This window comes from Puntigrus tetrazona, chromosome 16 (genome assembly GCF_018831695.1).
Source record: "Puntigrus tetrazona isolate hp1 chromosome 16, ASM1883169v1, whole genome shotgun sequence".
Classification (NCBI taxonomy): Eukaryota; Metazoa; Chordata; class Actinopteri; order Cypriniformes; family Cyprinidae; genus Puntigrus; species Puntigrus tetrazona.
In genome coordinates this window covers 24,736,558-24,762,778 of record NC_056714.1, presented here as the reverse complement: position 1 = coordinate 24,762,778, position 26,221 = coordinate 24,736,558, and the positions used below count along the sequence as shown (strand labels likewise).

Sequence of the window (26,221 nt, the reverse complement as noted above, 5' to 3'; positions counted from 1 at the left end):
GCCGTCTTCTCTCAGTATACCCATGAGATGCTAATCAAAGAGCTAGTGCTCTTGGAGGAGAGATGCAAAGAAACTAATTAATTTCAAATCCCATAAATTACTTAGTCTTGGTTAAAAAACTGAGTTGGCTCAACAAGAGGATCATCGTGTTTGGCTGTTAATGACAACAAATCATTTTCAGCCGCAGAGAGCAGTTTTTTTGACTGTAAAACATTTTAGGGCAATATTAGAAACTTAACTTTTCGTGCCACATATGGCAGACTGTGTTAACCGTTGGTGGCAGGCGACAACTGACCACAAACAGAATATTACACAATCACAGTGTGGACGCCTGCAGCTATGTGTGTGTGTATAAAAAGATGCGGATGATGTGCTAAACTGCATTTGGGATGCAGTCGTTTTGATTTTGGTTTACTGACATGCAATATGACTTTTGTCATGCTAGAGTGTCTCAAAATATTACACACGCGACACTGTCAAGCGTTTTGTCTGTGTAACATCGTAGGTGCCAGTGCACTTGTTTTCTGGTGGAATTTTTAAAACAAGAAAGAAAATATTTTTGTCGTACTTTATATTAGGTGGCTTTAACAATGTGCTTGCAAGTACAATATACTTATTGTATTGCAAAACTCTTTTTCTGTTATTGAGGTTAAGGTTAGAGACCGATTTGGTGGTGTGGGTAGGTTTAAGGGTGGGTTAAGGTGGAAGAGATGGGGTCAACAGTGTAATTATGAATGTAATTACAAAAGTTAATTACAGATGCAACTGCATAATATTATATATATATATAAGTGCAATGTAAAAACATGGATGTACAGAATAAGTTCACTGTATCAAATGATTAATATAGTATTAAGAACTATAACATAGTAGTTAAGACCATCTAATTTTTTTTTCATTTAAGTATAAAGCTTAATGCTCTAATTATAATATGTATATATATTTATATGTATGTATGTATGTATATATACTGTATATAAATCTTGAATGAAGTCTTTTTTTGTTTATCAATACATATTTATTTATTTTAGACATTTGGAATTTTCTACCAGTATTAAAGGTGGGTTTCAGTGCCACAGGAACTCAATTTAAAGAAGAGGCAGTGAGGGATGTCACAAACCTCATGAGAACATGACTAGAGAGAGGAATCTAATTTATGACAAAATAAAACTCAGAAGGCAAGTTGAGGTTCAGCTAGGATGCACATTTCAAAGTGGGACACACTTTAAATATCCCTTGGCAAGGTAGTGCTAACCTGGAAGCATTGTTAAACAAATTGCCTCTCTCTAACATTACTGCTCTAGATAAATCTGAGACATTCCCCTGATCCTCTGACAACATCCTATTTGTCTTGTCCCTGCTCTTTTCTCTGTAGTAGAACCCCAGATAGCTAGCAAGCAGATCCTTACAACCTCTGAAGACACAACATTTTGTGGTAAAGATTAAATCTGTACTGTTTTCAGCAGATCCATGTCGTCAGATATAGTTCTTTGATCTGTATCATTGCTTCTGGGTTTCAGTTGAGGTGTAGTTACATCTTTAGCAAAAAAGTTTTTGGTGTTCCCAAAGCAAAACATGATAATACTGTCAGTTTGATGCTAAAATAGGGACTTTTTTGTCTCTGGCATATTTCTCTGTTTTCTGTACCTTTAAAAAATATTGTATTCCCTTTGTTGATCCATTTTGCAATAAAGAGTACAGGGATTCAGTCATGCTTTTAGAAAACAGTCCAAATAAGCTAGAAATGAATGTTAGTTCACTTATTTTATACACTGAATTGCAAGTTACTCTTTATTTTGGCATTGTCGAAATTTGGCAAATTAAACACTTGTGGATCTTTCCCCAACAAAACTTTTTTTTTGTTTTTAAATGATTCGGTTGGGTAAGTGATTCAATGCCTGCTTCTGAAATCACATACTTCCCTTCTGTTATGCTTTTTAAAGGTAATTTCTTAATGATTTAGCTTTGAACTGAATTTAGACACTCACTTCCTGCATGAACCAGTATTTTTTTTTATTGAGTCACTGTAAAAGAGTTCCTTTTTTTTCTGAAATGATTGAGTGTTCGGATCACTGAATGAATCGGTGGCTTACTCAATATATACAAAAAATCACTGAAAATCCCCAGCAATAATTACAGGATTATAGTATCGTACAGTATAACTGCATATAGTATTTAAAACTATATATATTTAATTAAAATGCTATTTAAGTAAATTAATTAATCCATATCCTTCTGCTACAAGATCCACTGTCATGCAATCAGCAACAGAACATTCTTTGTGTAATACCATCTGTTGACAGTAAATTGGTTAAAAGCATATTGAAAAAAAGAGAAGAGGTTTTGTAATTAATCTGATTCTTCATCTGCAGGTTTAAAGCTATTGATAGCCTGAACGCATCAGGATTCATTGGTATGTCCTTAGAGGGCTCAGACAAGCCAATTCTTCAAAATTTTAATGAAGGCTAATAACAGCCTAACTCTCCAAAGGGAACTTGTTCACATTAATAAACAAAACAAGCGGATGAGCCTGCACACACAAAAGCCTTCATGCTCTCTAGCCAAGGGGCTTTCAACCCTGGCAGTGGCTCAAGCCTGATGTTTTCTCTGTGTTGTGTTGCTGTGCCAAATTATATTGTAATTACTTATTGGAGGCAGTCATGACGAGGCTGAGGCGAGGGGTTTGCGGGACTAGTGAGGAAGACTTGATTGTTGTTGTTCAGTCATGATGGTAAATCGTTTGTGCCTGGCTTTAAGATGATGTGTACTGATGGAAAGAAAAGCTGGGCGTTCCACGTTTCTCTCAGGATTTTCTGAGAACGTCTCAAATGTCTTTGGCTTTGGAAGGAGAGGAGTAATTGTCTAAATAAGGTCTCAGTTTGTCAGCTTTAGTATCTTTTCCCGCTCCTACAGAAACAGATCCCTGCGCTGAGCTGTTAGCGAATGGCGTAAATGAAACCTACTGGGACAAAAGCTCTGGGATGATTCTCGCCGCCTTTTGTTCTGGCTCACAAGAGTAATAGGGATCGGATTTGCAAGGAATGTAATGATTCTGCTCCTGAGTCGGTTTCCAGTCAACAATTATGCGATTTTGATTCTTTAAGTATTCCGTTAATAATTCTTTGAGCGGTGAGGTGCCTCTGATGATATGGTAAACAATATACTAAACAATATTTTTGATGCGTGTAGTTTAGTAAGCCGATTCAAACTTCAGTCAGAGTCATGGATTGATAACAGTGGGAAGGATTTTGTTTTGGCATTTCTTACTACTGGTATACTGTATGCTACAAAGTGATGTAACAGCAGACGTATCCGGTTTTGAATATAATTTGACAATATAATTTATAATATCTTACTTTTGTGAATTTAGTCTTTTTATCTACCCAAGATTAATGTATTTGATTAAAAGATTAATTTTCGTCTTATTACCAATGTTAAAAACAGTTGTGCGGCTTTATATTTTTATGGAAACGGTTAAATTTTTTTAAGATTCTTTCATGAATGGAAAGTTCAAAACGGCATTTATTTAAAATAGCACTCTTTATAAATATCTTCCCGGGCACTTTTGATAAATTTAATAGTTCCATGCTATTAAGTATTAATGCCTTTTAAAAAAAAAAGTGTTTGACAGTATTTAATATTAACTTACTAAGACCTTTAGGTCGGATACAAGAAAATCTATTGTCTATTATGCAAGCACAGATACTTAAAAAAAAAAGTGCAATCAACCAAAATGTTGCAGTAGCCAGATATAAAACTATCCACATTTGTCCGTTGTTGGGGCAGGCCCAGAGGTGGCAGTAATGAGGCAGTCAGCTGTGAGGGTCACCTTGATGTCGTAGTTATTGTCAAAGCCATTGCCTGCATGATTTCTGTCCCCTCTGCCCCGTCTGCTTTGACTTGGCTCAAGTCAGCAGCGTGTGACTGGGATTTGTGGACTGCCCGCCGCTGCCTGCTCTTTCTCACCCTACACGGCTAATGTGACGGACCACAGCAGATGTGGCGAGGTGCTCAGGCTGTGGCGCATTAAGCCGCTGCCCCGAGGTCGCGAATGTGCTGCGTATTAAATGTAATGTGGAACTGAAAATAGTTGCAGGCTGAGAAGTTTAAGAAGTCCCTGATGGATTAGAATAATAGTTTGGAATAGTTACAGGAAGATTAAAGTATTACTTGACCCTGTATTCAAGGCCTAACAGAAAGTTTGTTAACTTTTTTTTTTTTTAATGGGACTGGTGTAGAAATGTATATGGTTTTTCAGCAAGTGGTGATTTAAAAAAAACCAAAAAGGATGGTCACTTGTCAGTTCACTAGCATTAATTGCAATTAATCATGTCTAAAATAAAAATTAGTTTTTACATAATATGTATTTGTCTACTGTGTGTACTTATCACGCGCACTCACTCTGCACAAACATGTGTATTATATATATTTTTCATTACTGTATGCCTGCTTGCGTGTGTATTCATATAATATACACAGCACACACATTTTAATAATTAATCATTTGAAAACCCTAATTTATAATTATATGTAATTTTGAAATTATAACTGTTGCTGCTTTGCTGATTACTACTGCAACATCTACTGACAGCCTTGTGTTGATATTAGCAGTATTTATTATTATTCTTATTAGTACTAGTACTAGTACTAGTAGTACTAGTAGTGTTGTTCAGTAAAATATTAAAATAAAAGTTAAAAAACCCCACAAAATATAAAGTAATTAAGAATGCCTTTATAAAATAACATTCAATGATAAGGCTGACAGTAGATGCAACTATTAATAATAATTTTGCAAATAATAATATGTTGTAGTAGTAGTATGTGTCTGTTAATTGTGTTTGTATCTTTTATTATTTAACAATTGCAAAAACTACTGATCATCCATATTACTGCCAGTATAATTTTTGTTACTCTGTTCAATTCAACATATTAAACATATAATTTTATGTACTACGAATGAATGAATGAATAAATAAGTAGTTCATAAAACACTTTAATTAAGATGTAATAATAATTAATATATAGTAATAATCACGAGGGTATTCGCAACTTAAGCATGCACTGTTATCCTCCTCAGTTTAATTGGTCCTCGCTGATAAATTGGTCTACCTCAGTGTTTGTGTTGTAAGTCTTCAGCCAGTATTGATGATTGATCGGTGGAGGTGAGGTGTGTGTGTGTGTGTGTGTGTCCTTGGAGATGTCTTGCGGTGCTTCTTGAACGGAGGCTTGATTGCTTTGGCGAATGCTGTCTGGCTAAAGAGCCGGTGTTGGAAATGTATGTGGGTGTGCAGTCTGGCACTTCTCACTCTGCACAAACAGAAATCAGATCACAGGGGCTCGCATGATGAAACAGAGCCCCAAATAACACACGGCTGCTTAATTAGGCTGCCGGGCCAGGGGGTCGTCGCACGTCTGCCTGCAGCCACATTAACCTCCCCAGAGGATCGAGGAGTCGTATTGTAATGCACATTTTAGTGTCAACAAATTGCAGATCAAATGTTGTCCAAATGAAATGTTATTGCCCCGGAGGCTTTTAAATATACGACCAGACGCTTTTAATAATTCATGTACAGAGACTTGTCAGGTTAAGCAGGAAGCACGTATCCCAGGCCGTTTAAGGTTTTTAATGAGGGGAAGTCATGGACTTGCATCAAGACCGATAAGTTGTTTTGCTTCTCTGCAGCGGGCTGTACGTTTGATGAGGACTCCGACCCCAGCCTGTGCGAGTTCAGCCAAGGGGAGGAGGATGACTTTGATTGGCAGCTGTTCCGCGCTCACGCCTCGCCACACTCCACCTCTGATCTCCTGCGCGGTAAGTCTGCCCAGCATTGCCCATTCTTATTCTGCCAGTTTATTTCACACTGTGTCGCAAACCATTTCACACCGTGGACCTGTCCATCTCGGATGGCCTCCTACTGGCCTCATCAGAGTGACAGCTGGAAGGACGGCCCCCATCGCAGCATGCTGTTTATTTATTTATATTTTAGTTTACTTGTAGTTTTGTTTTTTGTTTTTATATATATATATATATATATATATATATATATATATATATATATATATATATATATATATATTAATTTAATATATTAAACAAATATGTAATATTATTTGTTTGACATTATCTCGATGGAACTCTCAACTCAATATATTATTATTATTATTATTATTATTATTATTATTATTTATAATTGTTTTATTAGTAATTTTTTTCCATTATTATATATCATTAGAAAAATATTATATATAAAAAATAAGGTATTTACATTCTTAAAATTCTTAAAATTATAGTATAAAAATGTTATTTCTGCATTTCATATTCAATTTTATTATTAATTTTATAATTATAATAATTATTATAAATAGTAGTAATAATAATAATAATCACCCAGAACAAACCCATTCATCCTGTATACCTTCCTTCTGACAGCTGGAATGACAGCCCCCATTGCAGCATGCTCATTATTTTTTTTCTTGTTTCATTCACACTTCTCTACATATTTGGAAAATGTTACATATGTTAAACGTGTTGATATCATCAGATCAGGAACCACTGGGAATATGCAGCCTATATTCAAATTTTGTCGATAGGATTGCTGCAGAAAATGAATAGAATTCCCCTGGCACGGATGCAATCACATGCCATTTAACGTTGTCCAGTCAAAACAAGCAGGTGCAGTAAGAAAGGTAGAGTCATGAGTCATCTCTTGATGTCTTATTCTGTCCATGTCAACCGACGAAACAGAAGTGATTAAGAGTTTGGACCCGCCTGAAACAAATCAATCCCGACAATCAATGAGTTCTTTTGAAATGTAGCCCATCCTGAACGGGAAGTGTCAGAGAGATGTGCACGGCCTGCTGGGAAGGGGCTTTTATTGAGAGCCATTGTTGAAACTAGATCAAAACAAGCAGAGGGAGGCAAGGAAGTGCAGAACTAGTAATTGGATTAGGCAGACATTGGTGGTAAGTCAGTGAAAGAGACAGATGGATCGCAAGGACTTCGATGGGAGGAGAGATAGGATGCCGATGACACAGTGAAACAGATAAAAAAAAAAAAAAAAAAAACTAGGTAAGGTTCTCAGTGATGAAGTAAAACACAGGGGACCTGGATAAGAGAGGCTTGTGAAAAACATGTCTCAGGGGCAATGTGATCCAAAGCACTATAATCTACACCGGTTTGAATGGAAGGTCAAAGACTACCAGAGGAATAAGAATTTACAGAAAGGACCGGCTGTCCCTAATCTTCATGAGTAGACATCAACAAACGTAGCAGTACATCTGCAATAAAATAATAATAGTGTGTATAATAAAATAAAATAAAATACAATAGAATGTCATTGTAAAACTTTATCACACCAATAATTAATAGATCTAAATGGCAATAATTAAAAAACAAAAACCCTTTGGTACTATTTTCTCAAGAAAGTGATACATTTACAGAACTTCGTAGAAGATTGATGATCGAAGATTGTATAAAAAATACAGTTCAGTACCTTTTGTCTTTATCTAGTGTCATTTAATGAAAAATTCATTATTAATAATAATTATATAAAATATAAATATGAATTTATTTGTAAATACAATTTATTATTTTTATAAAATATATAAATATCTCTCTCTCTCTCTCTCTCTCTCTCTCTCTCTCTCTCTCTCTCTCTCTCTCTCTCTCTATATATATATATATATATATATATATATATATATATATATATATAGAATGTAGATGAATGTAGAAAATGTAGAAATCACAATACTTGATAGAAATTGAATGGTGTGTATATATATATATGTGTGTATATATACACCATTTAATTTCTATCAAGTATTGTGATTTCTACATTCAGCATTTCTAAAAGATCTTGCATAATTTGCTATCAAACTAAACGATTGTGAAAATGACAAATCAGCTTGAAGTTTAGGAACTGAGAAGGGAGCACTTTTCAAATAGCGAAAGTAGTACTAAAGCCAAACCAGAATCAGCTTGTGTTAAATATATGAATGAGTGATTAGGACGGTTGAGGATGATGGAATCCTCCACAGCGCATCATAATCAGCATTCTAATCATATGCAGACCCAAGACACCTCACCCGCAGTCACAGGCGCTGTGCAGTAATTAATACATTTCCCTCTGGGTTTAATTAAAGCGGACTGTCTGTCGTGTGACATTCACTCTTCTCTGAGGGCAACAGATGAGTCTAGGCATGCAAAGTTTAAGTAGGTGAGAATGATGTCACACCTTGGAAACACAGCAGGAAGTGTTTGATGGTGTGAACGTAAACAGACATTGACATCACACGTTCGCCCTGCGGTGGGCGTTTACCATGTATTTTTTTAAACGGAGAACCCCACACAGACGTTTTAACCGTCAGATTTTGATCGTCTTAACATGGGGTGCATTGGCTTTGGGAAACTAGGTCAGAAACTGCAGTGGTACTGATGGCAAAATGGATCCTTTCATGTTGTTTCTGTCTCGATCTGCAAACATTGAGCTCTCCTAAACAAGGCCCAGCCGTATTTTTCCTCAGTTCTTGACGTTACTGAGATCCTGTCACTGTCGCCCATCTTAATTCAGAGCACGGCGCTGTGCTAACTTTTGCTTAGAAGATAAGACTATTACAAGGGGACGGGTATAAGTTTGGTTCCTGTGTGTGGATAAAGTGGTTAGGTTTTGCAGCGATAACCTGTGTTAAGAGACAAACTCAGATTTTCTGTATGAGGAAGAGGTTTAGGGAGGGGTACTGGTGATACCCACAGGGAGCAGAATTGCATTTTCACATTTACATTATTGTGAAAAAAAAGTACAATTAAAATGTACAAAAATATATGCAATGTTCTGTTTGTTTGCATTTAAAATATTTATCCAAAGAAGAGATTTTTTTGTAATTATAATTATTTTAACAAAAGCTATATATATATATATATATATATATATATATATATATATATATATATAATTTTTTTAATCTATCTATCTATCCCATTTAATATTAAATATTAATATATAACACATATTGTGCAGCCTTACTCAAACCTGTCACAATACGGTGAAATTGTGGTTTCGTTTCTCATGATTTCACATACTTTATATTGCTTAATTGCTTTGAATCAAAGGTACCACCAAATGCATAAATATAAGTATGTTTCCATATGGAGTCCTGGAATAATGAAAACCCTCGATAACCTATGATTGTACGTTTTCCACTAGGGAAAAGTTCTCAGATCACTTTTTTCACGGACTTCATCGGTATGTCTTTTGATTTGATTTATTTTTTTCAATTGGGGTTTAGTCTTTCATTCTTACGCTCTGACTTAAACCACATCTCTGTTCTATCACTCATATGTGGCTAACATTCATTTAAGCAAGCAGAGTAGAGGCACATACTCTTGAGGTCAAGCAGTTAACATTAATTTGCAAGGAGATTATTTCTTATCCTATTGTTAGTTGATGGTCCGTCACACTGCAGTCTACTGTCTTTATCCTCCTGCGCTGAATCCGGTGGATGGGTTAGAAACAGAAAGACCCCTCAGTCAACATAAGAGGCAGAGAAACCTGCAGCACTTATAACCTAATTGGTCCATTCTCATCTTAAGCCAGACCTCTGGGTCCGGCAGAGATCTGCTGTAATCTCCTCACTGGAAGCAGGTTCCCACAGATATTAGCGCTAGAGCCAGGCAATTCTCTGGGCATGTTGTATCTTATTACGTCCCTCTTTAGTCAGAGAGGCACCGAGGCACACGCTGCTGATCAGAGACCTGTAGGTCTTTATTACCAGCCGCCCTTCACCTTTCTCAAACAGCAGGCTCGTGTCCCATCTGCACATTATCCACACTCTGATGCCCAGGCCTTATTCATCACTGATATGAGAGACCACAGGGGCCCCTGACAGAGGAAGTTGGTGGGGAGACACATCTGGTGGAGTTGTAGGGTCATTATCAGACCTGGCTGGCTTCCCTCAATGATCTAATAAAGTTTCCTGAAGCCCAGAGCTGCCTGCCTCCATCCGCTGTCTCTCAATCACTGACTTCTGCTCTGGGACTCTCAAAAGCGCCTCTCCACACATATGGATGGAATGGAGTTTGCTGCGTGCTGCAATTATTTTGAATTAGGCAGCGTGTTTATGTTTGGACTTGTTTATGACCAGGTCTATTTTGGAAGGATGTCTCAGTCGCTGGGTGAAAACAAGAAGCTGGAGTGCTGGTTATTTCTGTTCAGTACTTCTCTACAAATAGGGTGGTTAGGCAAATAAATATCCCATCAGCCTCTCTTTTTTTTATTAAGAACTTGGTTGTAAACAGTTTTGCGTGTTCATAATTATGAATTACCGATAAAGACAATATGTAGACAATATAATCGTAGAGTTTTTTTTTCCTTCAAATTCTTTCTTATTTATTTAGTTTTAGTGATTATAGTGACAATAAATGTAATATCATGCAAATGTTTTCTATTCTTTTTCTTTTTTTTAACCAGTAAAAATATCTTATACTGGTTTAAGGGATGATGTAAGCGTCAGTCATCGCAAAATAAACTAGTGGTAGCACAAAAAAACATTTTTAGAAGTTCACCACATCTCAAAAGTTTGGTTTGTTAAAGCTTTTTAAATATTTTTGAAAATGTTGCTTGCTCACCAAGCCTGCATTTATTTGATAAATATATATAGTAAATCAGTAATATTGTGAAATAGTATTACAGTAAAAAACATTTTTTTTTCAGTTTTCAGTGTCACGTGATCCTTCAGAAATGCTGATTTAAGGCACATTTTTTTTGTTATCATCAAGGTAAAAAACTGCTCCGTTGTATTCTTCTGGAAACTGCTATTTTCCAAGATTCTTTGAATACAATTTTCAAAAGAACAACATTTTAGAAGTATAAATAAAACAATAATAATATAAATATAGAAATATTTGTCTATAGTTTTGATTTGCGATTTGCAAGCACATCCTTGCTAAATAAAAACCAATCAGTCTCAGATTTTTTTTCCATACACTACTGGCACTGAGAAGTACAGGTGTCCTAGGGTGTATTACTGGAAAGAACATTTTCAGAACACTTTAGTTTTTTGTGATGGAAAAAAAGCATGAAAGCATTCTGCAAGTCTGCAGGTGTATATATAGGTACCATCTCATCTAAAATCAGACCCGTGGCTCTCAACTTAGTGCAAAGAATTGATTAATCATGCCTCTCTAGTGTTCAATTTTTCAGAAACTCTTGGATTAATACAATGATCCTCCGCTTCTCTTTGAACTTTCATCTGATCTGAGAAGTGTCTCTCTTTTATAAGTGTCTCAGCCCAGAGTCTGAAGTTATACGTTTAGCACCTCGTAATGGAATCGGCTCTTGACAAAGGTCCCAAACAAAAACCTCACCATCCATATGATTGAAATTCCATCATCAAAGTGCGCGTGAGATCAAAGCTCGATGAGTATGGTAGTAAAATAGACGTGACTTATATTTCTGTATTAGATGACTGAAGGCTGAACAGAATTTTGTTGGAACACTGGTCGACGTGTCCTGCCATAAACTTTTTATCAACACTTTTCAATATTGTATGAAATGCGTTTATTTTGCACACTAAAGAACTGTTTCACTAAAAATGTCTCTAAACACGCAAACTACTATAACACTTCCAGCCCCTTTCTATTATTGCAAAACATAAAGCACGGCGGATGAAATGGAGCTGCTGATTTATTTCATGGTTAAGAGTACAAATTATTTATATATTTATTTTCAACAAAAGGTGAATTATAAACCCATCATGCTTGTCCTGGGAGCGATTTGGTGGAACGGAATAAAAATGATGCCTGTGTAAATTTTCAGACACACCACCGGGATGAAAGGTGAAATGAGGAAATGAATTGCTGTGTAAATCTAACAGGGCAGACTAAATCCAATCGTAATAGCATAAACCACAAAGCCAGACTCGGACCGCTACCCATTCACAAGAGTTCATATTTACAATCACGCACAGTAAATAAATGGCAAGATAGAGCGTGCAACAAGGGGATAAAATAAAGGCATTTTCACATCCAGTGAAAGCCACTGCAACCCTGTTGAGATGCTATTTATTTAGCATGAACTCGTGGCGAATGAGGTGACATTAAGAATTTAAAGATCCCCTGTGAGACGCTCATAAAATTGAATGTCTGCGTTTTAGATCCACACTTGTAAAAGTTTCCTCAGCGTTTATGAGGCAATATAGGCTGATTTTACTGTTTAATATATAGTTGCACAATCACCTGTACAGTAACTTAAGCTGTAAATTTACCTTAATGAGTAGTATGTATGTCTGCAGTGCTCATTTTGCAAACTATTGTTGTTTACTTGCTCCCAGTATTTAAGGTCTTTGTCATGCGATGTTAGCTGAATCTTTAAATATGTGGCGGGTTTATGTTTGTGTGTCGAAAGGACCCAGCAGCCCATATCAAATAGATCATTTTCATGCCATTTTATATTCTGCAGAGACCTCAATTGCTTGATTCCCAAGATAGTCAGGTTAATATTGAATTAATCGAGCGCCAGCAACTTTCTCACTGTGCTACACGTTGTTTGTGTCTTGTTATTGTAATTGAGATTAATATTTACTCCAAACGTAAGACAAAACCACAAGGTGTGGATCGGTTATCGTAGAAATAGGCGATGCGACTCTGGACATTTGAGCGGATTCGTTTACAGGTGTAGGACAGTTTTGCATAGACCACAAAACCAACTCGGGAGTAAGCTTGATCAATGCATTTTTTTATATAATAATACATTTCTGAAACTATATACGCTATCATTTTTGGGATAAGTACGTTTTATGCATTATGCATTACATTGAAATAACATAAATGCTGTGCTTTTAACATTCTTTTTATCAAAGAACACTGAAACCTGGAGCAATGACTGCAGCTTTTTCACCCATAAATGAAAAGCAGACACAAAGTTCTAATAATATTGCAATATTACTATTATTTATATATTATTTTAAAAATCTTATTTAAAAAAAAAAAAAACTACAACAGACATCTTTTTCTTAAAATTCTTTCATGAAACAAATGCTTTTTTTTTTTTTTTTTTCAGCAAATGCATTATTTTTGACATGGTATATTGATTGGATGGAGCAGCGATCAACCAGAGCAGTACAGAAAACTCTTGCGAAGTCAGGAAGCACTATAGCATGACATGATTTATATATTAAAGCATTTAGTCTGAGGGCCTCTTCTCCTCAAGCAACCATTAAAATGTAATTTAGGTAATCACAATATAACAAATTATCAGCAATTTGTCTAATTAGAAGACTATAAAGCAAAAAATAAATTGGAAAAAAGCTGTGTTATCTGACTTTGCATGCTGAAGTATGAATTCAGAGCTGGCGTTTTTGTGAATAAACATCGCTAATGATGCTTAACGGTGTTTACTTGCTATGAATGAGGGCACCCATTGTTCATTAGTCAAATAAGGTCACAGTCTCATGAATAGGGTTTGTTGCTGCACAATATTTTCAGTGGGGTTGCTAACCAGTTTGTTATTTATTAGTATTTTATAGTTTTAATTGTAAGTTCAGTTTTTTTCTGCTTTTGCTATTTTCCTATTTAATTTTATAATTGTTTTGGTTTGAGTTATTTTAGCACTTTTTTTGCTTCAACTTTTTTTTGTAGCTGGTTTCCAATGCAACATATCATCAGAGTTTTATTTTATTTTATTTTTAGCTTTTTTCAATTACAGATTATTTTCAGTAGTTTCAGTCCGAAGCTAGTTTTTTTTTAACAATAACAACACCAGCGCAAACTGTCTTTTCTCTTTAATCTGTGCCAATCGAATGCACCAGACAACCATTTTGAAGCCTGAAGCCATTCTTTATTTGGGATTAATTTTTCTTAGTTTGAAGTTACAGCAGAAAACACCCACAGGGACTTGACATTAAGCGAGGCGACTGCATATCCGCACATGTACTATGCTAATGTTAGCCCCCCTCTAGCGACAGCCTCCCTGTAATTAACGTTGTTTTGCAGCTAGCAGGCGAGACCTTTCAGAGTAAAGAGGTCTGTTTAACAGGATAATTGAGAGTGAAGTTACGACCGTAACCTTCAAATAGCCTATAGTGGTGGTCACCTTGACCGTGTCGAGCTATAGCGAATCGCGAGCAGCTTATCTTTCGATGGCTCGTTGAATAAATAGGACTGTGACATTAAGATGGAGGATGTAGAGAGGAAGATGGAATAACGGCGTAATGTGTCTAAGGGTTCTGCTCCAGTGCGGAGCTTAACCCGCAGGCAAAACGGCTGCTTGTGTTTATGTTGTCATGCTTGCTTAGCTGTTATGCTAAGCAGCATGGGGCTCTGGGACAACCCCCTGATGGTGCTTGTGTTTGCTCTCTTTTTACCCTTTGCCCGCTCTCTCTTTCTATGTCACTGACATGTTATCTTTCACGGTAATTCAGAGCTGCACTTAAAGCCATTTCAAATGTGGCATTAGACTAGCGCTGTGAAAAGCTAGTCACAAAAAGGGCTGCCCACGTCTTTCCGGGCCAATTTAAACTCTGTCTAGCTGCGTGACACGAATTAGCCTGTGACACGACACTCAGCGTGAATGTAATATAAAAAGTTCAGTGTTTAAAAATGTTAAACAGATTATCTTATTCATTGTCACGCTTTTTCTCCTTTGTAGGAAATGTCGACAGTTCTCTTTATAAGCTGGTCTTCTAAACTGCTTCTTATTATAGCGGGATGGCCAAGCCGTGATCTTAGATTATTTATTTGGCTATAGAGAAATTCAATGGCTATCAGACCTTCATAAGCGGTTTGGGTTTATTTTTTGCTGCAGGTGTTGAGTAGGGCATATATTATGAGACCTGCTGACTTGGCTTCTTTTTTGGCTGAAGAAATGGTGGTGTTTTACTGCTCGGAGGTTGGTTTTTAATCAGGGGTTGAGGAGAGTGCCTCGGGGGGTGCTGGAGCCATTCGTGGCTGAGCACGGTGTAGATGCTGCCTAATACATTCAAAGCCAGTAATTCAGTGTCCTGGCTGACTAGCCACAGCATTAGGCTTGAAGGCAGCTCATAAAGTCTATGAACACATTGTCGTTATTTATGTCTGTGAGCATGTGCACACAAACATCTGACATTTAGTATCTCATGAGCATGAAAAATAGTTCCACCATAGATATACTGTATTAAAATAATTACTTAAGGTAAAAGTTAATACATTGGTGGAGTTACAAGCAGTGTTTTCTTCCTGTGCTCCAACATTGTGGTCTCAGGATTTGGTAGTGCATTGTTAGCTGTTCATTAGCTGGTTAACTGGTTTTCTAAGGCAAGATGATCTGCTAGTTTGCACCATTTAATGACCAACTTGAACCAACTAATGAGTGGTTTGTACTATCACTAGCTAATTATCATCTTTAACTAGCTTATTACTGTCTTGGATCAGCTAATGACAGTTTTGTACTAGATAATGGTTAGAGAGTCGTACTTGTAACCCGGAGGTCACAGGTTTGAGTCTCAGATCGGGGGAGTGAATTTTCAATGCTTTTTCCGCCTTCATTGCCACGACTAAACTGAGAGCAAGGCACCGAACCCTCAACTGCCCACTGCTCCATGTGTGTGTTCACTGCTGTGTGTGAGCTCACTTGGATGGGTTAAATGCAGAACACAAAATCTGAGTATGGGTACCTTACTTCACTTCACTTAGGATTAATTAATTATAATTTTGACTAGCTAAGACCATTTTAACTAAACGTCAAAGGTCAAGGGTTGTCTGTAGCATTGACTAGCTTGTGGTCATCAATTATCTTGGACCAAGCAGTGACCTATCTACTAGCTTATGACCATCTTAGACTGCTTATAATTTTGGCCAAAGGTTGTCTTTAACTTTGACCAGCTTATTGTCATCCACTACAGCTAACGACAATCTTGGAAAAATCAGCCATTTTGACCAATTTGTACTAACTCCTGAGCTAATGATAATTTATGACAAACTAAAAACTTTTTTGGACTAGCTAAATTAATAAAAATATTTAAAAGGCTACTTCAGTGGTCAACGATGGTCATTATCTTTGACTAGATAATGGTAATCTTTTATAGTTCATGATCATTTTAGTTTAACTAAAGATTGTACTCATCACAATCTTAAACTAGCTTATTACCATTTTACCATCTAATAACCAGCGTAAACTAGCTGAATACCCAGTGACTAGCTAATAGCCATCTTGGACTAGCTGATGACCAGTGTAAATCTACAAATGTTGATTGTACACTAACTAACCATCAACTCATTGTAGACCAGCCAATGGCCAGTTTATAAAAGCTAATGTAACCCTTTTGAACCGGCTTAGTTTGACCAGTTAGTTTAGACAATATAGAAACCAGTTGTTATGTTTCAAAAAGCACCACCATCTTAAAGTGGATTTTCCAGCAGAGAGAAAAAGAAGAAGATAGAATAATTCATCTCATGGTTGTTTGGATATTTCTGTCTCACGGGAAAGTGTTTGCTAAAAGAAGCAAGACTTCTGAGTTGGAAATGCTGGTTAGCTCATACTGGTATACTAGGTCTTCTTTTTCAGTAAAAAGTTCAAGTAGAATCTTCGTCTTTTATCGCCTGACATGCTCTCTTTTTCTTTTATTCGTTTGCTCTGTTCTTCTCAGGTGCAATCTATTTTGGGAAGAATTACCATAATAACACACGTCGCGCGAGACTGGCTGTCATTGTAATTGATATCTAGACGCGGCTGCTGGGCGGAGCCATTTGCATATAATCACTTTAACTGATATGATAATGAATGTGGTGGGCCTGATGCAAGCAGAAAGTCTCTCCGGAGACGGATGGCTATTTGAATTATACTCAATAAGTAATATGTTATCCCAGAAAGAGAGAGTCTCTCAGCACAACCACACCTGGATAGCTTTAACAAGGTCCACCTCACTTATATAAGCAGGCTGTTTCATGTTTGTACATGATTTCCTGTAACCTTAATTACTTGGCCTTGTTCCCCTAGATCTCTCTTGAGTGAGTTGTGTCCCGTGTCCTTGCAGCCACCTGGAGTTTCTTATTTATGTGACCGCCGCTAAGCGCTAGGGAAGAAAAGGTTTTTTTTAATTAAAAAACCCCTAAAAACTCAAATGTTTGCTGACACACTCATACATGAAGACTAGCGGCAATTAAAATGCTTACTCCTAAATCAGAGATAATTAGGCACCGTTTGTAAGTCAGTGGTGCAGGTTTCCCACAGAAACAACACGACAACGATGAAGAATCCTATAACAGACACACGTGGGATATGCACATCGTATATTCATTCTGGCTTTTTATTTTTTATTAATTCTGTAAAAACATAAGGGGATAATCTTATTCCGCAGGGGAAAGAAACATAGACAGGTTTCGAATGGCATGAGGGTGGGTAAAATATGACAGGTGTCATTTTTTGATTAAACCGTCTCTTTAAATGGTGGGAAATTTATAAAATTACACTCAGTTAACACATTTCCCCCTCTGGTGTCTTGTGGGATGCTATGAAAGGAAAAAAGGTGATATGGAGAGAACAGATTAGTAAGTGAATCCTGAATAGGTTTGGACTCAGTTTGTACTGCAGTCTTCCAGGTCTGTGGCAACTCTCGAACTTGAGTTCATTTGTTACTTGAACACACACTTCTTCACTGACCTCCAGTTAGCCTCAATTTCTGCTAACTGGCAGCACCAACAAGCTGAGGGCTCAAAAACACTCTACTTTAGAAAAACAGCCTGAGGATGTTTTTAAAAAAAAAAAAAAAAAAAAAAAAAAAAAAAGAAAGGCTCTGTGCTTAAAAATCCAATCTCTGTTGAATTCCAGTTGATTACTTATACAGTAGCATTCAACATATTCTACTTTACGGTATCAGTGATGTCACCCAAAAACTGAAATTATGTTATAAGCTGGTCACCCTCTTGTCATAATAAAGCTGTATGACTTAACATTTTTTTGTTTTCTGCGGAACTGTTTTTTTTTTTTTTATTGTTTTATTCATACAGTTAGACCAGTGGTGTCCAAAACAACATTGTACAGACATTTTTTTTATTATTTAATTTCATATTGAATAGGATGCAAGCAGAATAATTACTTTGCATCTGTAGAAATACATACTGGTACTTTCCTGCCGGCACATTTTCTTTAACCCTAAAGCACAACACAAAGTAATGCATTATTCAAAATGTGGGTAAAACACAGGTGAAAAATCAATAAAGAAAATCCCCTCATAATAATGCAGTACATTGTGCCCTATTTTACTGACATTTCTGTACAGGTGTATCTGACATAGAAATCCTGGGAAAATAATGCAGTGCAACAGGACATGCAACTTTACTTAATTTATTTGTTGCGTTTTACATGTACAGAGTTAATTTTTTTAAAGATTGCGTGAGAAAAACAAAGATGTTCAATTCAGATACACCACAGTTCAAAGGTTTTTTGAAAGTCTCACGCCCAACAAGGCATTTGTTTTAAATCAAAAATATAGTAGTAACAGTAAAATAAAAAAAAATCTACATTTTTTTTAAATAAAGTTTTATTGGAATGTATTTTAAAGTGTAATTTTTTCCTGCGATGGCAAAACTGAATTTTTATCCCTCCAGTCTTCAGTGTTACATGATCGTTCAAAAACCTTTCTAATTTGGTTCTAATTTAGTATTATCAATATCGAAGTGGTATCAAACTGTTGTGCTCTTTAATATTTTTGAGTATTCCTCAATAAATTGAAAATTCAAAAGAACAATCGAAACAGATTGATTTAGTGCATCATTACCGAATTAAAGTATTAATTTCTTACAAACACACTGACCCCAAACTTTAGAATACCTGACCATTATTAGATTATACTCCCTTTAAATGGAGACTAACCATGCTATAGCATACATTTCAAAAAAAGACATAGAAATGTTCCTGCTGCTGGAATAATTGTCTTTCTCTCCTAAACCTTCCATCAATCCAGCACTCTGTAGTCAGCCGACATCTTCTCTCAGTTCCTCCATTCTCCCAAAAAACAACAAAGCCGAGCTGGTGTCGTACGAGCGGAGGCACGAGCACAATCGACTACAATTAACCTAACGGAGAGAGAGAGAGAGCACATAAATGAGAATTAGAGACAGACTGTAAAGAGAGAGAACGCACAGAAACCAAATAGAGTGAAAGGTCCAAGAATAAAAGAGTAAAGCAGATAAGAAGTGTAACAGGGTTGACGCGAGCGAGAGAGTGAGAAGGGGGATTAGAGGAAGTCTGAAGATACGACACCAAGGAGGAACAGAGGATGATGAGCAGTGAGGAAGATGCTGAGCTGCAAGACAAAAGAGCAGTGCGGAGCGATAACGCATGTAGAGAGAGAGAGAGAGAGACGGAGCTCTCTGAAGGATTGGGAAAAGGAAAGCTGAGACTAAAGCTCAAAGTTAAATCTAAAATATGAAGCACCAGGAAGACTTTAAAGTGAATATTTTTTTTCGGTTTTTCACAAATATGACAAACACAGCCTTTTATGTCGAGATAACATGGTGATTGTATTGAGGGGCTAGGCTTAACAAAACACTGTATTTTTTTTTGCGTTTGTGCTGACGCATCAGATTCCTTTCATTATAAATATGTGTCACCAAAAAGGTGTCTTTTGAGATTTCTTTGATTTTTGTTTTTGTGGTGGAACTCGGTGGCAACTAGTTGAGTTAAAGAATAATTGATGAATTGAATTAATGCCTATGGGTAGGCTCAGAGAATCTTTTGAATATATATATATATATATATATATATATATATATATATATATATATATATATATATATTAATTTCTTAAATTTTCTGTGCTAATTTTGGGAGATGACTTGTAATTTATTTAAGGTGTTGTGTGACAGTCAGAGTTTTTTTACAGTCATTTATTTATTTTTAGGATGCAGAATTTAAATGGAAAATAAATCCAATCAGAAAGTTTAAATGATAGATTCATTAATTTTTATTAAACTATATTACTTTATAGATAAAGGGATGTAATGCTTCATATCTAAATGATAAATATGTATGACAATGTAATTCTGACTGAAAATTGCAAATATATTATTCATTTTTTAAAAACCAAGCTATATTAAATATTTATTTAATCATGTCTAAATATTTAACTTTTTATCAAATAGAATTTAATTATATCTAATAAATTAACTATTGCTTTTATAAAAACATATTTAAAGAAAACCTAATTTGCTTTAATTTACCCCACATTTTACTGTCGTGGTTATATTATTAAGTTCATCTATAAATGTACATTTTGATTTAGTTTAGAGACATCGGATGGGGAGGTGTTTTTGATATCAGGGAATAAATGGACATTAAAACGAGTCAATATTAATGAGAAATTAGTTTTATTGAAGTTTCTTATTGAAGTGTTATAATTTTATTGCCTAAAAACAATCAAGTGAAAACACGTTATGAATAAAGTTATTCTTATTCTGCGGAAATCTGGTGTTTTCCAGTGCACGCTGAGGCCTTGTGGGTAAAAAAGTGAAGAAAAAAGTGCAGAAACTTTTGTTGACCATAGCTTTAAGCTCCTCTCAAAGTCTAGCTTCTCTGTCAGTACTCCCTCCAGAATCCGTGCGCCGTTTGCGGTGGAGCCGAACAGCAGGACTCTCGGTGGAACCTCACTCAAACGCTCCCGACTGCCACTACAAATGACTTCTGGGATTCCTCCAGCGGGAGCTGTCTAAAGTGATCTGCTCAGGCTGAAGCGCCACTAACGTGGGCGCACGTGAACTCGAGTGTGGAATTGTAATAATGCCATGCGCACAGCTCCAGACCGACAGTAGCGAGACATTCGCAAGAAATAATGAGAAACATGTTCACGGAAGTATGCGCCCGTGTTTACGCTCACACACGCAAATACTCTGGGCCTTCAGCAGTGCCAGACAGAGATTTATGAGCTTTATATATCCATTGCAATGCTTTCCGTAATAACATGTAGTTTTACAAAAAGAACAGCTGCATGTAGTCACCTTGCTGGGAGTTTCTGTCTGCGTATAAAAAAATGTCAACGTGTTTTAGGGATGGTGACTTATAAAGACTTTATTTTGCATTTGCGTTTTTAGTCCAGCATTAATGAATTTTTCAACTGTTGGGCAATTTGAACGTCGTTTACCTTTATAGTTTGCCCAAAAATGAAAAAAGAAGAATTTTCTCACCCTGTTGTTACAAATCTGTGTGAATTTCTTTCACAAAAAAAGGAAAGAAGGTATTTTACTGAATGTTGGTAACTAAACAGTTGATGGTAGCTATTGACTTCCATAAAACTGAAGTTCAAAAAGAATACTATGCAAGTCGATGGCTACCGTCAGCTGTTTGGTTGCTGTTTGTAAACTATACCTTTAAACTCAAGCAGTCAGCACTATATTATATGCATAAACTGACATTCTGGCCTTGATATATTGACCTTTTTATTTATTTAATTACCTTTATTTTTAATTTCATTAAAATATTTTATTTAATATATATTTTTATTTATACCTACATTTTAGTAACAATTCAAATAATGTATTAAATATTATGTCTATTTGAATACATTTAAACAATCCTTTATAACATATATACATATTTATTATGTTTTCAGATGATAATATCCTACGGTTTGATTACAGGAATATATTAATTATAATATTAACTAATTATAATCAGCCAGTAACAGTGACATGGAGGCATTTACTTTCTTATTCTTATTCATTTTCATGTCAACTTATACTTTTCTCATTCCTCATTTTTTAATTTATTTGTCCTCAGAATCCTAGAATGTAATGAGGGAATGAAAACTTTGCGTCACTGTTGAAAAGTGCTATTTCGTTTAAAAGGAGCACGTTACTTATTAAAACAGAAAATCTTTGTACTGTTGGTTATTTTTTTATCTATATTGATATGAGGCATTGCCTACTTTGACTTTGAGAAAACTCCCCTTATTTAGTTAAAAAGAGAAGTACAAAATCTGAGTCTGAATTTTTTTACATTTTATATTTATTTTTTTGTATACAAAAATCTCAGTTCATCTCATCAGGAAAAAAAAGTTTCAAAACTAGCTCGGCTGTTCGTAGCCTCTAGGCGATTGTCATAATAGCTGCATCATTTTCATGTCATTCGCTTGCTAATTTGCAGGTGCCCTCTGGAAGCAAGAGTGTTGTTCTGGCGTTTTGCAGGACATTACTTCAACTTCCCTTTGGACTCGCTGTATAACAGAGATGACCCAGTCAATCATGTCTAGTCCACTCTCTCCGTTTCTCCCTCTCCATCTGGATGGACATTGAAGTGATCTGGCAGGGTTTACCCTTGGACTAGTTGGGGGTCATCATGTTTGGCCATGAACACTCCCTGCTAGACATGGCTCAGAGACAAGCAATGCTGGATTTAGCTTTATACCAGCAGTTCTGTCCCCTCTGTGCTCCCACACACCCCTCAAGAGAGGATGAAGCCTCAATGGCCCCTGTCCAAATCCAGGGTCATTTTCCCTTTGACCTGAAAGCATTCTCAAGCCTCATTAGAGCATCTCTCGGGGCCTCTTTGGTACAGTTGTCTGCCATGCTTTGGCCTATAGTGTGACTGTAGGACAATATTTGAGAGATGACTTCTGACCAGACACGTGCCTCTATGGGGTCACATGATACAATGTAGTGTCAAGGTGATCACCTTTCCCAAATTAGTTTCTAAATGATTTAAAATGAGTATTTTGTTGGACTTTGTCTACACACCATCAAATGATGATAAAATAGTGCAAAAGCAAAATAGGAGATAAATAAGGTAGATTTATACAGTATAAAAGCTTATCAGCATATACCATAAGAATGATTTCTGAAAGATCATGTGACACTAAAGACTGGAGAAATGACTGCGGAAAAACGAGCTTTGCTAACAAAAAAATGTATTACATTTTTTAAATATTTTGCAATATAAATGTTTTTAAATTATAATAATATTTAACTGCATTACTGTATTATTATAGTTATATAGTAAAAATAAATCCAATATAAGGGAAATGGTCCTTACAAAATTATGGTCTTTACAAAATTAAGTAATCATAATTATCCCCAATTTTTTACCTTTCTTATAATTGCCTTTTTTTGAGTGATTGTAACTTTACATCACTTTTTTTCAATTTAAATGTGCTCTATAAATAAACCTAACTCACTTTTCTTATTGTATACTTACTCTGTATCGGCAGTATATTTATATACTGTGGCATATTTTATGAGTCTTAAAGGAGTCATATGACGAGTCTAAAAATAACATTTATTTAGTGTATTTGGTGTTTACTTACTAAGGTTCAAAAAGCACATTATTTTGCACATTTTGCATGGTGTGCAAGGTGTGCTCTGATTGGCCAACTATCCAGTGCATTGTGGCCAAATACTTCAAGCGTGTGACTGAAATGTTACGCCTTTTTACCATATTAGGAAACACACAATGTCTCCACGACATCGAGAATAAAATGGATGCCTTTTTTCCGTAATATTTGCACTGTGTTATGCGAGTTGTCCAAAAAAGTGACATAGAAATGTGGGGGTGTGTTAGGAAGGCTTGGACAAGTCTTTACTTTTATAAAGACTTTCTCTTTGGGTTTGAGACTTTAGTCTATGCAACTTTTCAGGCCTTATACATGCACAGACAGCTTGTAACAATCTATAGACTTCAAAGAAAAAAGTAGTTGAATGTAGTTTTGCTTTTTAGTAAATTTTGGGTATTAAAAAAAAAAAAAAAAAAAGACGGAAATGCTGATTAAGATGATTTATTGCGAGTAGCCCCGATATCCCATCCTTAGCTAATACAATAGAATATGCTGATTGTGTAGTGGTAATTGAATTAGCCGTAGATCAACAGAGACAGATACGGGAACGTATTCCTCATTACACTGCATTGCCGGTTTCAGCATTTTTGACTTTAGAGGTGTTATAGAGTGGCTTCGTTATCTCTGGTGACGATTAGACTCAAAGATAACCGGGATTTATTGCCCAAATAAGGATAACAATTCATTACTAGACGAGAACTGTGGTAATCCTATTTCCACAGGCCGTAATTGGGTCTCAGCAACCCCCCTTTCTCGCCACCAACGCCGCCTCCGCCACCCAAACCAGCAACCATCGGCACCACCTTGAGAAGTGGCAGAAAAATCCTTCAAAGTGAATTCCAGATGAAGCTTAAGGAAATCCCTACGTATCGAGCATTTGTGTGAAATGAAGTAAGGAGAAAGACAGCGACGAGACTGGGACCTTGATGAGGATACACGCAAGCTCCTGTGTACCGCGGTGACACTGAGCTGCAGAGAGCAGTTTGCTTTCGTTTTAAGCGGGAGGCTTAACAGGCTCACCGGTTCAAAGACTTTTCCTTTAATGCTTCGGGTCTGCCTGTTTGCCTGCTGCTATTCTCCTTTCTCTCTCACACAGGCGTATTCGCACTAGCTGCTTTTTTACTTCTGATCTGTTGTTCTCTGTACGTCAACCCACACTCAATCTCGCCACAACCATCTGCACGTTTCAAAAAGAATAGCACTTAGCCAGAGCTTATATGGGCTGTTACATGATTACATGCATTTGAAAGCGCAGGCCACTTATTATTCACGGAGGGAGGACGGCGTACATACAGGCTGCAGACGTGAAGGCAATATCCTGTTCCCTTCTCGTTGGGCCATGTAGACTGCAGTGAGCCAATGATTTGATGTGGTGTTCCTGCTGACATCCAAACAAAAGCTTTGTATTTAGCGCACAATCTCTTAATAAGCACTTTCACACAGTAGTTTAGAAGAGTGGTATTCAAACTGGGGTCTGGGGAAATGTTCAGAGCAAAGTTTTATTTTATGTTGCTGTTTTATTCTTGTTGGAAATCATATTATTAATCATAATTTTTAATAATAAAGCCGAGCTTTAAAATACAAATATTTTATTATGTAGATTAATATACATAATAATATATATAAGGCAATATTTTACACACAAATATTTAGAATATTTTACTTTTTAACACTGTTCAGGCTTGGTAAGGTTTGTTTGACAGAAGTCTCATCTTTTATTTAATCAAAAATACAGTAAAACATTAATATTTTAATATATTTTTTGGCGACGTTCAGTTTTAATCAGAAGTTGCTACAGTCTTCAGTTGCACATGATTTTTCAGAAATTACGCAGGGAACAATTTCTTCTTATTGAACGGTTGTGCTACTTAATAATTTGATAGAAACACTTTATTTATTAATTACAATTTCATTGTTCCGCATCAGCAAAAAACTTCAAAAAAACATTTCACAATGAAAGCTAAGTTCACATTTTCTGCTTACTGCTAGCGTATGGTTAGCTGCTCCCCGTCCAAAGCCTGCTGTCTTAGCAAGATTCATTTAGCGATAAGCTAATAAAATATATGCTCAAAATGTGTTAAAAACAGGAAGCTTATGCCGCTAAAGGCTACTTTGAAGAAAACATTCTTGGCACTTTGTAGCTTAAAGTGCGGTGTAGGAGGAGAAGTAACATTATGCTTGAGGGATTGAGGGAAATACTCTAGGTTGTTAGGAATGACTCTCCTCTTAAATGCATGCTCTTCAATGACCCTATTACCATATCCATGCCGAAGAGCTATTGTCAGTATAGGACACAATCACGTTTTCACATATGGAGTTCAAATTAAACAGCTCCATCTCGAGCCTCTGGGAGCGCTGAAGTCATCACCAGCCTGTTTGTGACCTGACAAGTGAACTCTAGCTTCTATTAAATGTTCTCATGACATTTTAAATGTCGAACTATTCTGAGCTAAACGTTTTAGAGTAACAAATACCTTCATCATATCGTAATATGCTTGATTTTCTATCTGTGTGCAGGTTCATACATTTGATCTGCTGTAACTAGCAAGTATGAAAGCCCTCGCTTGCGTTCTGTCCTCATAACAGAAACAGTGAGCTGAAATCTTGGTTTCTTGAAATAGGGAAGCTTCAAACCTTCTAAAGATGAGACCTCTGTGTGTAAATGTATTCTACATTTGCATCTCTAGATGTCTATCAGCGGATATCTCTGTTGGAGAGTGAATAATAAAAAGTCGTGATTAACTAACTCCATTGCAGTATGACAGTCCAGCCTTTTGGATGTTGAAATTATATACCGGTTCCTTTGTGTGAGGATATATCAGCCTTATAGCCTATGTCTGAGTAACTGCAAATTTGTATGTTGTATAATGAAATGATCAGCATTACTTCTGTTTATCAATGTTTTTGACAGTTTTATTAGTTGTAT

The 26,221-nt window shown here is 36.2% G+C and overlaps 1 protein-coding gene across 13 annotated transcripts in view; it reads left to right on the top strand.

Moving 5' to 3' along the window:
* ptprub (protein tyrosine phosphatase receptor type Ub) overlaps positions 1 to 26,221 on the top strand; it is a 182,077-nt gene that overhangs the window by 45,892 nt on the left and 109,964 nt on the right. For all 13 annotated transcript variants that reach the window (XM_043260835.1, XM_043260834.1, XM_043260832.1 and 10 more), the window contains exon 2: positions 5,684 to 5,812. In XM_043260835.1, coding sequence (XP_043116770.1) covers positions 5,684 to 5,812 — 129 coding nt within the window. The remainder of the gene's footprint in view (positions 1 to 5,683; positions 5,813 to 26,221) is intronic.